At 43.6% G+C, this 15943-nt stretch overlaps 1 protein-coding gene across 2 annotated transcripts in view; it reads left to right on the top strand.

Moving 5' to 3' along the window:
- The window catches only part of PGAP2 (post-GPI attachment to proteins 2), a 101612-nt gene that overhangs the window by 25767 nt on the left and 59902 nt on the right, over nt 1-15943 (top strand). For both annotated transcript variants that reach the window (XM_030199828.1, XM_030199829.1), the window contains exon 3: nt 272-524. In XM_030199828.1, coding sequence (XP_030055688.1) covers nt 272-524 — 253 coding nt within the window. The remainder of the gene's footprint in view (nt 1-271; nt 525-15943) is intronic.

Genomic DNA, 15943 nt, shown 5'->3' on the forward strand with positions numbered 1-15943 from the left:
TGGTTTTCTGGAGGAGCTGATGAAGACCATCACTGCTCGAAACTGGTGGGAGGAGGGAGAAGTAATAGAAAAGGAATCGTGTGGTAGGACGGAAGGCCTTAGGTAGGGGGCAGTTGGTGGTTGGTTACATGTGGGAATTTGTATGCACATCAGTGCAAAGTGGACAAATCTCAACTATTTTGGTCTTTATCTGCCATCATGAGAGAACCACTAAGGGTGCTTCCTAATTTTATAGAGAACCTGCCTACAGCTTTTCTCCTCTCCATCTCAGGTCCCAAATTACCTGCCCTCCATCAGCGCTTCCATTGGAGGTGAGACACCCCAGCGCTATGTCTGGCGCTTCTGCATCGGCCTACACTCTGCTCCACGCTTCCTAGTTGCCGTGGCCTACTGGAACCACTACCATGCCACACCCTGCCCACACTCTGCCTATCGGAGGCGGTGCTGTCTGAACTTCGCCTTGAACGTGGTAGAGAACCTCTGTCTCCTTCTGCTCACATATGTGTCATCAACAGAAAACTATGGTACGTACAGGACATGTCTTCTCCTGTCTGAAAGGGAGCTGTGGTGAGGCAGTAATCCTAGGACATCCTGGTGCCAGGTCCCCATGTATTTTCACGTTCTAAAAGAAACCTCTACCTATCGTATACTGAGTCATGCTTATAAAATACTTTTCTCATGTACTAATCTTCAGCCACTGAGCAGATTTTACTCAGTTACAGGTGACATTCTCATCTCTCTGGGAGCAGCCATGTTTAGGGCAGTCTCACACAGTACACCTGATGTTTGTGTGATGTTACTTCTGACATCGTAGCAGATCCCAGTGAGGTGGAGATGGTTGGCTACACTGTTCCAGTAATAGCTACTACCAAAATATGGGGAGGTGGACAGAGCTACAAGGGAGTTGCTTATAGCATCACAATTTCAAATTAAAAATTGAACAAATGTATTTTAAATTGCTATGTAAACTGTTACACTTGTTTGGGCTGTTTCTGGCGCAGGCGATGGCCTAGGTGATCACGGAAACAACTATGGTCTATCCAATCTTCACATCCATACCAGTCACTAAGTTCAAGTTTAATATTTACTAATCCATCATACGGGCATGTCTTCTAGGCGGCTTATAATATAAATTGATAGAAAAGTGAGTTTAGACACAAGACTGAAACTGAGGGAAGGGGGAGGAACACCATTAATTTAGAGCAAAAGAAAGGAAGGGGACAGATATGAGGTAGTTTCTTGTATCATTCAAGGGAACACTCCGTGAGGTCTGCACAACAGCGGAAAAATCAATGGAAGGCATCATAGAATAGAAAAGTCTTTAAATCAACTTTAAATTGAGATAACGAGGGTTGTAGTCTTAAGTGTAAGGGAAGCGAGCTCCAAAGATGAGGCCCTTGCACAGAAAATATTGACTAGTTCCTTATAGGTCTGGACAGTGAGTTGATTTTGATTTGGGGATCTTGGTCTGTTGGGGTACATCATGTATGAGATGACTGGTAAGGTAGGCAGGTTCGCCTGATGCTAGAATTTTGAGAACTAAGAGGAGCAGTTTGTAGGTAGTTCTGTGAGTCATGGGGAGCCAATGAGCTGTTTTTAGGAGGGGTGTCACATGGTTGAATTTGTTAGCTTTATTAACCATACGGATGGCCGTGTTTTGTACTAGTTGAAGTCTGCTTAGATTTTTTTATCCTAAATCCCTTATATAAAGAATTACAGTAGTCTAGTTGAGAGGTAACGAGTGTGTAAATAAGAATATTCAAAGCCGAGGGCTGTAGCAGTGATTGAATTGATTTTATTAAATGGAGCCTGTGATAAGAGCATTTGATTAATTGTCCTATTTGTAATCGGAATGTTCTACAATCCCTTCCTCTCCCTCAGAGATCCTCTGTGCTTGTCCCATTTGTTCTTGAATTCATACAGTTCTCATCTTTTTTTTTTTTTTGTTACATTTGTACCCTGCGCTTTCCCACTAGAGACCATTCCATGCTTTCACCACTTGTTCCATAAAAAATATATTTCCTCAGGTTGCTCTTGAGTGTATTCCCTTTCACCTTCATCCTATGCCCCCTTGTTGCAGAGATTCTGTCAATTGAGAGACTTGTCTCCTGTGCATTTATGCCATGGAGGTATTTAAATGTATTCATCATATCTCCTCTCTCTCTCTCACTTATTCCAGATTCTTTATGACCACTGACCATTTTAGTAGCGCCTCTGGACCAACTTTATCCTGTTTTTATCTTCTTTTTTTTTGTTATGGTGTGGTGTTCAGAATTGTACATATGGATCTAAATGAGGTCTGACCAGAGAGTTATACAGAAGCACTATCACCTCCTCCTTTTTTCATGCTGGCCATTCCCTCTCCCTGTGCACCCAACATTCTTTTGACTTTCCTACTTGTTTAACTATCGTAAGATCGTCTGATATGATCACCCCCAATACTACCACCCTTGGCTTTTTGTAGCCCCAATGCATGACCCTGACATTTTTTTTTTTTTTTTTTTTTATTTATAAGAAGTCTTTATTGTGCAATTCAAAAATACAGATTTGCTGCGATACAGTAATAATGATGCACCTGTCCACAAATCTTACATAAACATAGGTAAAGCCAATACACTTTTCGTATATAACTGTAACATTCAAATACAAACCTTAGTAGACTTCGAGTTATTTTTCTTAAACTTTTCAATATTCGCTAATTATCCCCCCTGTGTCCTACCCGCCCCCCCCCCCTTCCCATTTTCCCCCCCTTCCCTCCCTCCCATTTAATTTAGCGATGTAACCGTACAGGCTGCTGTCATGATAACATCACACTACAGAGTTTGCATAGCGATCAGAGAAATGTTTCCATATCGATTGCCATTTATTCATCTGGCGTTTTCTAACTGCTATCAACCTCTCCATCTCACACACATAGCTCAATTTGTTATGCCATTTTTTGATTGGCGGGACCCCTGTCTGTTTCCAATGGGAAGCTATGGTGACTCTGGCAGCCCCCAGTGCCTGTTGCACCAAGATTTGTTGGGGCTTCTTTAGTCCTGGTGGCTTTACTGAAAAGAGAAAGAGCTCAGGAGTCCACGGAATTGAACATCCCACCCACTGCTGTAACCGAGCATGTACTGACTTCCAAAATGCCCGAACTTTTACACATCTCCACCACACATGACCCATATTCCCTCTTTGTCCGCATCCCCTCCAGCACAGCCCGGAAGAATCCGGAAATATGCGCTGAAGGCGGTCCGGAGTGAGGTACCATCTGTATAATACTTTCATTGCATTTTCTTTAAATGGGACATGGCTATACACTCCGGCCACATGTCGCTCTATTCTCTCCCACTCAGTCTCCCCCAGGGCCATTCCAGTCTCTTTTTCCCAACTCTTCCTATGTAGAGTATAGCTAGGTACTTGTGCAGCGATACTGTGATATAATCGACTGATCAATCCCCGTGAGAAGGCAAATTTCTCACATATGTCTTCTAGGCATAACCGTTCCCTTTTTATGACCTTACGTACAGCCTCAGTTTTAAGGAAATGTGCTAATTGACAATAAGCAAATTCATCCCCATCCTCTATGGAGTATTTGATCTTCAGGGTTTCAAACGGGATCAGAGAATCCTCCTCAAACATCCGACCCCAATTGCTCAGGCCCTCCATATGCCACCGCTGAAAACCCCCGTTTCGTTCCCGGGTAAAACATGGGATTAAATGCTATAGGGGCCATACGTGTTAGTATACAACGCCCTTTTGGAAACATGCTATCCCAATAGTGGAGAGTGACACATATGGACGGACACATACCCTCCCTCAGCACTCTGAAAGGCTTAGGAAGCCACACAAGCGATCCCAAAGGCCTCGTCCCCAAGGAATGTTGTTCAATATGCACCCATTGTCTATCAGGGTAATTCTGATGCCATTCAATCGCAGCTTTCCCCTGAGCGGCCCTGTAGTACCATAGAAGATTTGGGACACCCAATCCTCCCTTTCTCCTAACTTGGTAGAGCAACTGGCGCGCTAAACGCGGACGTTTACCCGCCCAGACGAATCGCATAATAGAGTCTTGCATGGATGCAAGGAGTCGCCTGGGCAGCATTACAGGTAGCGCTTGAAATAGATATAACAGACGGGGTAGCACGTTCATCTTAACAATGGCTATCCTTCCGAACCACGAAACCTCCTGATCTCCCCAACGCTCTAGGTCTAGCTTGATGGTGCGGGTCAGCCCCTTATAATTGGCCTCGGTTAGTTCAGATAGATTGGAAGTAATATTCACCCCCAGGTATTTGATGTGTTTTGTAGCCCACCGGAACTGGTATTGTGCCTTCAAGGTCTCTACTATATCCTCTGGAAGTGAAACATTCAAAGCCTCCGACTTTGTCATATTGACTTTGAAACCAGAAACTGCTGAATATTCCTCTATAAGACACAGAAGGTTAGAGAAAGTGGGCACAGGACGAGTGACATATAATAAAATATCATCCGCGAAAAGAGCTGCCTTATGTGTTCTATCCGCTACTCGGGCCCCATACACTCCCGGATCTGACCTTAGTTTTGAAGCAAACGGCTCCATAACCATTGCAAATAAAAGGGGTGACAACGGGCATCCCTGCCTAGTTCCCCTTTGAAGTCCAAACAGATCTGAATTACTCCCATTGACCCGAACACACGCTTGAGGAGAATCATATAGTGCCTGGATCCATTTCCTGAATTGGGCTCCAAATCCCATGGCCTCCAGAACCTTATACATGAAGGGCCAATGGACCCTATCGAAAGCTTTTTCTGCGTCCAAGCTAAGTAGACACAGAGGCCGTTTAGTATTTTTTGCTAGGTATATAAGGTCCAGGGTACGCCTGATGTTATCTGTGGCTTTACGATGCGACACAAACCCAACCTGGTCGGGATGTATGAGTGTCGGCATCAATGGTGCCAGTCTGTTTGTCAGCACTTTAGCCAGTATTTTAACATCTGAGTTCAAGATTGAAATAGGTCTGTAAGAACCACAGTCAACCGGATCTTTATCTGGCTTAGGTAATACTGCAATCCATGCCTCCATCATTGAGGTGGGCAACTTCCCCCCCCTTCCCACCTGATTGAACAGGTCCGCGAGAAGTGGGGCCAGTTCAATTGCAAATTTCTTATAGAATTCATTCGGAAGCCCATCCAATCCAGGCGACTTACAGGAGGGCAGGCCACGCATTGCCTCCTGTACCTCAAGTGGAGTAACGGGTTTATCTAACAATTCTCGGTGCTGGAGTGTTAAGCTTGAAATCTCACTATCAGCCAGGTAGGTATCGATAGATTCCGAGGTGGGTGCGATCTCTTGTGTATACAATGTTTGATAAAATTCCCTAAAGCGTTTACGAATAAGGTCTGATTTATATATTGTGGATCCTGTGCCATCACGTACCTGCTTTACTGTACAATCAACTTTTTGTCTCTTTAATTTAATAGCCAGGAGCCGGCCAGCCTTATTGGCAAATTCGTATACTCCAGCCCTTAACCTCTCTCGGCCCATGTTAAGCTGCTCTGTGTAAATGGAGTCCAGCTTCATCCGTTCTCCACGCAGTTGGGTCAGTATGTGAGGTGATTTATTAGCTTTGTGTTGGCCCTCCAGCACCTGTATCCGGTCCATACATCTCGCTATTTGGAGTTTACGTGCCCGCGAGCGTGTGCTTGCTAGTTTTAAAAAATAACCCCTTGAGACCCGCCTTCATTGCATCCCACACAGTAGCTAAGGATGGGCCTGAATTAAGGTTGAACTCTAAGTATTCCTTCAACAGCTTTCTATAGCCGTCTTCCACCTCCTGTTCTAGCAACAAGCTCGTGTTCAGTGTCCATCTCCTATCTTTTATTTCCAATTTTATATTCGGCAAGGTGACCCATACAGGTGCATGGTCGGAGATCGTTATGTTGCCTATTCCAGCCGTTGGACCTTGCTCTACCAGCGAGACATCTACAAATATATGGTCAATACGAGAATAAGAATTGTGCACTGGGGAGTGATATGTATAATCTCTGTCCGCCACATGTGTCAATCTCCATAGATCTAGTGTACCTAGGGAATGTGCCAATGACGCCAGTGCTAGAGCCTCTCTTCTCCCCTCCGTATTGGTAGGTCCCGTTCTATCCAATTCTGGGTTAAGGACTGCATTAAAATCACCCCCCATTATTAAAGGGCCCTGCACAAATAAGGCTAGCAAATTCTTCACCCTAGTAAAGAACTCTGCCTGCCCACTGTTGGGGGCATATACAGATGCTATCGTTAAGTCAACCTGGTCTATTTGGACATGTAAGAATATAAACCGCCCTCCCGGGTCTTTCTTTATTCGTAGCACCTTTACCGCTACTGCTGAGTGGAACATTACAGCCACCCCTCTTTTTTTGGAGGCCTCAGATGAAGCACAATAGACCCCAGGGTATCCCGAGCAGGAGAGAAGTTTTTCATGCTTGCTTCGGAGGTGTGTCTCCTGCAGGAGAACCACGTGTGGCTTCAACTGTTGTAGCTCTTTATAGAGCTTCTGCCTCTTTTGGGGCATATTCAAACCTTTAACATTATAGGATATTATTTTTAATTCAGCACTCATTATTCAAGGTGTAAATAGCGTGCAACTTTGATATTGACAGCAGCTTTACATTCCAGTTTGCACCACAATATAAGCGTAAGAACATTTCAGTCACCCAGCATCTAGTACAGTCTATACATATGTTCCTTTCAGTCACCCCATCCCCCCCTTCTTTGACCTTACCCCAAGATCCCTTTCTTAATCGCATCCCTCCCTCCTCCCACTGTTCTCCCCCCTTCCCTACCCTCCCTTCTAGTTCCCAACCCTTAAAATCCCTCCTAGTTCCCCCATTCCCACCAGGTCTACCTGATTCCATCCCCCCACCAGACAGTGCCTTAGGCACCGAATGGGTTATCAGAGAAAGAAACCTCTCCGATCAGGTTGGCCACCCTTCCCCCTCCCTCACAAAACACAGCTCCCCTCTCTTTAGATTTATTGCTCATGATGCTATTCATCCGTGGCACACCCACCCCTTATAGGAGCATATACCACTTGAAAACTTTCCCACTTCCAGACAGTTTGATAAGTCCCATTATGCTGACATCAATACTTATAACAGAGTTTACCAGTGTACAAACCAATTCAGTTCCTTTATTTCTGAGTCTTCTGACCCACACGCTTCCATTTCTGCAAGCGAGCTTTCGTGGAAGGCGCTATCTCTGTTGGCAGCGCAGATGTCGGGGTCAGGCCTGCATCGTGTAAGATCTGCCATGCTTCAGAGACCCGGCGAAGCCGGAGCTGTTTGCCTTTTAATTCAAAACATACAGCAAAAGGGAAGCTCCAGCGATATGCAATTTTTTCCTTATTTAGGATCTCCAGGACTGGTTTCATTGCCCTCCTTTGAGCCAGCGTGTATAATGAAAGGTCTTGAAACACTGTAATCCGCGCTTCTTTATATTCTAGCGTGGTCAGTTGGCGGGCCCGCTGCCAGACCCGTTCCTTAAATGTGAATGATGTAAAGCGCACAATTATATCTCTAGGCCTGTTTGCCATTGTTTTACCCAGTGCCCTGTGTGCACGATCTATCTCCAACTCTCCAGGGGTGTAGCTCTCTCCCATGATGTGCTCGCAGAGAGTTCGCACGACAGTTGGGATATCTTCGCCGCCGCCATTTTCAGGTACTCCCCGAAATCTCAAATTGTGTCTGCGCCCTCTATTTTCTAAATCATCCAGCTTGTATTGTAGCTCCTCAGCCTGGTCAGCCAGTTGACCGATGCGTGCGTCCATGGCCGCGTTAGCCTCTGCTTGCTCGTCGGCTCTCTCTTCTAGTGTCACCACGCGGCCTCCCAGCTCCCGTAGATCCATGCTAATGGAGTCCACGTGTTCCAGAATTTCCACCCTGGATGCCTTAATTTCTTCGCGTATTGCTTCAAGGCATTTCGCTAGATCTTTAGGGTAACTTTTCTTTTTAAGCGCCGAACTTCGCCGGTCCACGTGGGAAGACGCAGTGTCAGAGTCTGATGATTGCCGCTGCTCCGGAGAAGCATGGCGCGACAGGCCTTTCGCCGTCTGCCTTGTCGAGTGGCGCTCTCCCGCCCGCGTCTGCGAAGTCGCGATTTTGCTCATTATGTGGAGCGGGTTATTCCACCCTTGTCCACCCGATTTGGCACTTGATTTGTGATGGGGCACCACAGAAAACAGCTCTATTCAGCGGGGAAGTGCAGGAGCAAGAGTTTTAGGCAGCCATCTAATCTCGTGACGTCACTTCCTCGACCCTGACATTTTTTAGCTTTAAATCTTAACTGCTAAATTCTACACTATTCCTCAAGTTTTGCTAGATCCCTCCTCATATTATCCATATCATCCAAGGTGTCTACTCTATTGAAGATCCTGGTATTATCCGCAAAGAGGCAAACCTTACCCAACAGTCCTGCAGCATCGCTTACAGAGATGTTAACTATCAGGCTAAGGGGTGAACAAACATGTGGATAAAGGTTGATATTATGTATCTGGCGTTTGACAAAGTACCTCATAAAAGACTTCAGAGAAAATTGGAAGGTCATGGGATAGGAGGTAGTGTCATATTGTTGATTTAAAAACTGGTTAATAGATAGAAAAGGAGAGTAGGGTTAAATGGTCAGTATTCTTAATGGAGAAGGGTAGTTAGTGGGGTTCCCCAGGGGTCTTTGCTGGGACCACTGCTTTTTAACATATTTATAAATGACCTAGAAATGGAAGTAACTAGTGAGGTAATTAAATTTGCTGATGACACACAAAGTTAAACATATTGTCACCCTGGAAACCGGACTGCGGAGTACCGCAAGGATCACCACTATCACTGATCCTTTTGAACCTCATGATGGTCCCACTAGCCAATGCCTTATCCACCCAAGGCCTTAATCCATTTATTTACGCTGATGACGTTACACTATACATCCCCTACAAACATGATCTAGCAGAAATCACCAATAAAATCAAGCTCAGCTTAAACATAATGAACTCATGGGCAAACGCATTCCAACTTAAACTCAATACAGAAAAAACACACTGTCTCATCATCTCATCCCAATATAACACATACAAACCCACAAACATTAACACCCCAGGATACACCCTCCCTATCTCAGACAGCCTGAAAATCCTCAGAGTAATAATTGACCAAAACCTCTCACTAGAGACCCAAGCTAAAGTCACCATAAAGAAAATGTTTCTCTCAATGTGGAAACTAAAACGTGTGAAACCATTCTTCCTGAGGGAAATATTTTGCAACCTGGTACAGACTACTGCAACGGAATCTATGCGGGTTGCAAAGAACAAATTATAAAGAAACTTCAGACCTCCCAAAACACAGCAGCAAGGCTTATATTTGGAAAAATGCGTTTTGACAGTGCCAAACCACTCCGAGAAAAAGTGCACTGGCTTCCAATTAAGGAACGTATTGCTTTTAAAATCTGCACGACAGTTCACAAAATCATTTACTGCGAGGCACCGGGATACATGACAGACCTCATCGACCTGCCACTCAGAAACACCATAATATCAGCACGATCATACCTAAATCTCCACTACCCAAGCAGCAAAGGACTCAAATACAAATCCACTTATGCATCCAGCTTTTCCTACCTGAGCGCACAACTGTGGAAAGCACTACCAAAAGCAGTAAAAACTACACTCGACCACCTGAATTTCCGGAAAGCAGTAAAAATAGATCTGTTCAGAAGGGCATACCCCACTGACCCAACATAAAAATACCTGGACATTTGCGACACAACGTAACCAAAGACTGTAATGGACATACCCTAACTCTTCCTCTCCCTCTCCAAGATCTCCATACATGTACCTCATTCTACCATAATATTACCTTGCTATTGTTCACACCTTGTATTTGTTCACACCGGAATCAGTTAACGCCGTTTACGGTATTATGTAAGCCAAATTGAGCCTGCAAAAAGGTGGGAAAATGTGGGATACAAATGCAACAAATAAAATAAATTCAAAGTCGTTAAATCACGGGAGGATTGTGAAAAATTACAAGAGGACCTTACGAGACTGGGAGACTGGGCGTCTAAATGGCAGATGACGTTTAATGTGAGCAAGTGCAAAGTGATGCATGTGGGAAAGAGGAACCCAAATTATAGCTACGTCATGCAAGGTTCCACATTAGGAGTCACCGACCAAGAAAGGGATCTAGGTGTCGTCGATGATACGTTGAAACCTTCTGCTCAGTGTGCTGCTGCGGCTAAGAAAACAAATAGAATGTAAGGTATTATTATGAAAGGAATGGAAAACAAAAATGAGGATGTTATAATGCCTTTGTATTGCTGCATGGTGCAACTGCACCTCGAATATTGTGTTCAATTCTGTTCGCCGCATCTCAAAAAAGATGTCAGGAAGTATTTTTTCACAGAGAGAGTGGTGGATGCTTGGAATGCCCTCCCGCGGGAGGTGGTGGAGATGAAAACGGTAACGGAATTCAAACATGCGTGGGATATACATAAAGGAATCCTGTGCAGAAGGAATGGATCCTCAGAAGCTTAGCCGAAATTGGGTGGCGGAGCCGGTGGGGGGAAGAGGGGTTGGTGGTTGGGAGGCGAAGATAGAGTTGGGCAGACTTGTACGGTCTGTGCCAGAGCCGGTGGTGGGAGGAGGGGATAGTGCCGGGCAGACTTATACGGTCTGTGCCCTGAAAAAGACAGGTACAAATCAAGGTAAGGTACACACATGAGTTCATCTTGTTGGGCACACTGGATGGACCGTGCAGGTCTTTTTCTGCCGTCATCTACTATGTTACTATGATGTAGTGGAATTAGAAAAGGTGCAGAGAAGGGCAACAAAAATGATAAAGGGGATGGGACGACTTCCCTATGAGGAAAGGCTAAAGCAGCTAGGGCTCTTCAGCTTGGAGAAAAGACGGCTGAGGGGAGATATGATAGAAGTCTATAAAATAATGAGTGGAGTGGAAAGGGTAGACGTGAAACGTCTCTTTACTCTATCCAAAAATACTTAGACTAGGGGGCATTCAATGAAGCTACAAAGTAGTAAATTTAAAACGAATCGGAGAAAAATTTTCTTCACTCAACGTGTAATTAAACTCTGGAATTCGTTGCAAGAGAATGTGGTAAAGGCGGTTAGCTTAGCTGAGTTTAAAGAAGGTTTGGACGGCTTCCTAAAGGAAAAGTCCATAGACCATTATTAAAATGGACTTGGGGAAAATCCACTGCTTATTTCTGGGATATTCAATTTAAATGACCGCTGTTCTATATGTGGGGACTTCTCAAATAAGATCATATATATTATGTCCCAAACATCAAATATTTTATATATATATAGTACTATTTATAATTGATGATTCACTTTCAATAGCATAACTCTCTATGATGGACAATATTCAATGCTTCGTCCACCAACTAACCACTTTCAAACATATTTTCCTTTATTTTTGGGGGGATCATCAGATGCTCATGCTGCTCTCGCCACATGAACATAGTGTTCAAACAATTGGGAAATGGTTGAGGCGCAAATCTTCATAGATCAGCCCTTTTAGTATTTGTTTCAACTTCTTAATATTTTTTTGTCAAAACAAGTTAGTGTAGTTTCCTTAATTTGATAAAGGATTTATAACAGCACTTATCTTTGAAACGGCAGCATTTTTAAACAACAGGAGAACCTCCGCCAGCATGGCCAGGTTTCCAATATCTTCCTCAGGGAAGAGGTTCTCTAAAAAAAACAAAAATCAAATATATAATCCCCAACGTTTCACTTATTAAAATACTTACAACTCCAGAGTAGTCAATGCTCCTGTAGCAGTTTAGAAAAAATGGCCGCAGTTTGACGGCACAAAGATCTGATTAATTTTTTTTTGTTACATTTGTACCCTGCGCTTTCCCACTCATGGCAGGCTCAATGCGGCTTACATGGGGCAATGGAGGGTTAAGTGACTTGCCCAGAGTCACAAGGAGCTGCCTGTGCCTGAAGTGGGAATCCAACTCAGTTCCCCAAGACCAAAGTCCACCACCCTAACCACTAGGCCACTCCTCCACTGTTGCTACTATTTGAGATTCTACATGGAATGTTGCTATTCCACTATTCCATGTAGAAGTCGGCCCTTGTAGATCACCAATGTGGCCGCGCAGGCTTCTGCTTCTGTGAGTCTGACGTCCTGCACGTACGTGCAGGACGTCAGACTCACAGAAACAGAAGCCTGCGCAGCCTTCTACATGGAATGTTGTTAGTGGAATAGCAACGTTCCATGTAGAATCTCCAATAGTAGCAACATTCCATGTAGAATCTCCAATAGTATCTATTTTATTTTTGTTACATTTGTACCCTGCGCTTTCCCACTCATGGCAGGCTCAATGCGGCTTACATGGGGCAATGGAGGGTTAAGTGACTTGCCCAGAGTCACAAGGAGCTGCCTGTGCCTGAAGTGGGAATCAAACTCAGTTCCTCAGTTCCCCAGGACCAAAGTCCACCACCCTAACCACTAGGCCACTCCTCCACTGTTGCTACTATTTGAGATTCTACATGGAATGTTGCTATTCCACTATTCCATGTAGAAGTCGGCCCTTGTAGATCACCAATGTGGCCGCGCAGGCTTCTGCTTCTGTGAGTCTGACGTCCTGCACGTACGTGCAGGACGTCAGACTCACAGAAACAGAAGCCTGCGCAGCCTTCTACATGGAATGTTGTTAGTGGAATAGCAACGTTCCATGTAGAATCTCCAATAGTAGCAACATTCCATGTAGAATCTCCAATAGTATCTATTTTATTTTTGTTACATTTGTACCCTGCGCTTTCCCACTCATGGCAGGCTCAATGCGGCTTACATGGGGCAATGGAGGGTTAAGTGACTTGCCCAGAGTCACAAGGAGCTGCCTGTGCCTGAAGTGGGAATCGACCTCAGTTCCTCAGGACCAAAGTCCACCACCCTAACCACTAGGCCACTCCTCCACTCCCTTAATTTAGTACACAGCTGTTCCCAAACCCCGTGTTTTGATTGGATCAAGAAACCTAGCTAGCATCCAATCAAACTAGAGACCACCAGTCAAGCTCAGCATTAAGACCTGCAGGATACAAGGTATTTAATTGAAATATCCATCGTTGTTCTTTAAAATTTAAAAGCTCTGTTGTTTCACCACCCTCCCATCCCAACTGTATGTGATCCAGAATTCGCCATTTGATATCAGTAAGAGAGTGTTGACAGTCTATCCAATGTTGCACTAATGGTGCTGTCAACACTTGATTTTTAATTCTAGATTTGTGAAATACTCACACTATAGAGTATACTTTATAAAGCTTTAATGCATTTTATGTGTTTATTTAGATGGCAAAATGGGAAAAGTTACAAGGGTGCAAAGACTTAAAGCATTCTATTTGTAATGACATGTATGACACATGAGGTAAAATACAGAAAGTACAAACATTAGTGCTTAAAATATTCCCAAGAGTGGAAAACCCAGATCTTCAGATGTTTTCCATGTCCCAGAATTGAATGGATAAATAATTTCATGCTCTAGCTGTAACCCTAGCCTCCAGAGTGTGCTACTGTCATGCTTTTCAAAATCCTAACAATGCTGCTTTTGACACTGTTGATTACCACCTGCCCTCACTAGGACTTTGAGGCTCTGTTCTTTCTTGGTTTCCCTCTTATCTCTCTCATTTAATTTTAAGTGTGTGCGCTGGTGGATTCTCCTCTACTTCTGTCCCATTATCGGGTGGTGTACCTCCAGAGCTCTGTCTTGTAACTTCTTCTTTTCTCCATCTATACTGCTTCCCTTGGTGCTCTGATCTCCTCTCATGGTTTTCAGTATCACCTTTATGCTGATCACTCCCAGATATGCCTCTTCACACCAGAAATTTCAGCAGGAATCCAAGGCTGAGCTTTTTATCTTCCCCTTAAATCCACCTCTCCTCTTCCCCCATTCTTTGTCTCTGTGGATAACACTCTCATCCTCCTTGCATCATCAGCTCATAACCTTGGGGTTATCTTTGACTTCTCTCTCTTTCTCTGCACATAGCCAACAGACTGCTAAAGCCTGTCATTTATTTCTCTATAGTATCACCAAGATTTGTCCCTTCCTTTCTGAGCACACTACCAAAACCCTTATCCACACTCGTCGCTTCATGCTTAGACTACTGCAACTTGCTTCTCACAGGTCTCCCACTAAGCCCTCTCGCTCCCCTTTAATCTGTTCAAAACTCTGCAGCATGACTTATATTCCGCCAGTGTCACTACCCTCACATTAGCCCTCTCCCGAAGTCACTTCATTGGTTCCCTATCCATTTCCGCATACAATTCAAACTCTTCTTGTTGGCTTACAAACGCATTCACTCTGCAGCTCCTCAGTACCTCTCCAGTCTTATCTCTCCCTACACTTCTCCCCAAGAATTCTGTTCATTGGGTAAATCTCTCTTATCTGTACCCTTCTCCTCCACTGCAACCTCCAGACTCCTTTCCTTTTATCTTGCTGCATCATATGCCTAGAATAGCCTTCCTGAGTCAGTACGTCAAGCTCCATCTCTGCCCATCTTCAAATCTAGGCTAAAAGCCCACCTTTTTGATGGTGCTTTTAATTCCTAACCCTTACTCACTTGTTCAGTACCCAGGTACCTTATCTCTTATGTGTCATGTTTGTCTGTCATGGATTTTAAGCTCTGTCAAGCAGGAACTGTCTCTTTCATGTTCAGTGTACAGCGCTGTGTATGTCTAGTAGAGCTATAGAAATGATAAGCAGTAGTAGTAGAATCAATCTTCTTAAAGCAAATTTTTAACAGATTTTTAACCAGTATAATAAAATCACTACCGCCAACTTGTAAAAAAGTGTTTGTGTTCTCAGAATATGGCGCCTATAATAAAGAGAATTTCAATTCTTATGCCATCACTGCACCCTTAGTTTGAACCATCATTTTAGAAACATGACGGCAGATAAAAGCCATATGACCGACCCATCCAGTCTGGTTGAATTGGAACAAATGCAATAATTTATTTATGTATTTATTGCATTTGTATCCCACCTTTTCCCACCTATTTGTAGGCTCAAAGTGGCTTACAGAGTGTGGTTATGACATCATCATTTCATGTTAATAGGTACATTTCTTATAGTTTGAATGCTGGTAAGAGAAGATAAGCATAGTGCTTTCATGATGACAAGTACAATTCTTGCTGTTTAAAGATTGGGTAGGGGAGGATAGACGGGAAGTGTTAGGTAAGTTAGAGGTGAGCTGTGGTAGTTGTGTGATTTGTTGAAGTCGTTTGTAGGCTATGTATTTTTCTTGTAGGCCTTTTGGAAGAGATGCGTTTCAATAATAGTTGACCACCTCTATTTATTATAGGCGCCATATTCTGAGCACACAAACACTTCTTCAACAAGTTGGTAGTAGTGATTTTATTATATTGGTTAAAAATTTGTTATGAAAAGACTGATTCTATTAGCCCAACATTATTAGGATTTTTTCACACAAGATAGAGTTGTCGGGTGAGTCTGATTATTAATCCCTATAATATTGAGATTATGCTTTTTTTTTAAATAACACTGCTTTTGCTCAAGGTTTTGATTTCATATAACTTTCGGAAGAGAAAAGTCATCATAAATTGTAGAGGCAACATTTTCTGCACCAGTTGTACTCATTTAGAATTCTGCCCTGTGACTGTTTGAAATCTTCTGTTCTGCGAGGGAAAGTAGAGAATTTGAATTCATCCCCTTCAGAGCTTTACTCATTGTGTGTGTGGCCTGGTCTTTTCCTGCCACCAACTTTACCTCTCATCAGAGATCTGTCACGTAGCTTTCTCATGTCTCATCACATACAGAGTAAAAAAATTAATTAAATAGGTACTCAAAAAATCTATTACTTCAAGCAAGTACTCTAATCTTAAAGAGGAAAAGGCCTCGAGAAACCCCTTGACAGCTGAAAAAGTCAAACTGGGGTTGGACTTCCTCATCATC

The sequence above is a fragment of the Microcaecilia unicolor genome, chromosome 4 (assembly GCF_901765095.1).
Source record: "Microcaecilia unicolor chromosome 4, aMicUni1.1, whole genome shotgun sequence".
Lineage (NCBI taxonomy): Eukaryota > Metazoa > Chordata > Amphibia > Gymnophiona > Siphonopidae > Microcaecilia > Microcaecilia unicolor.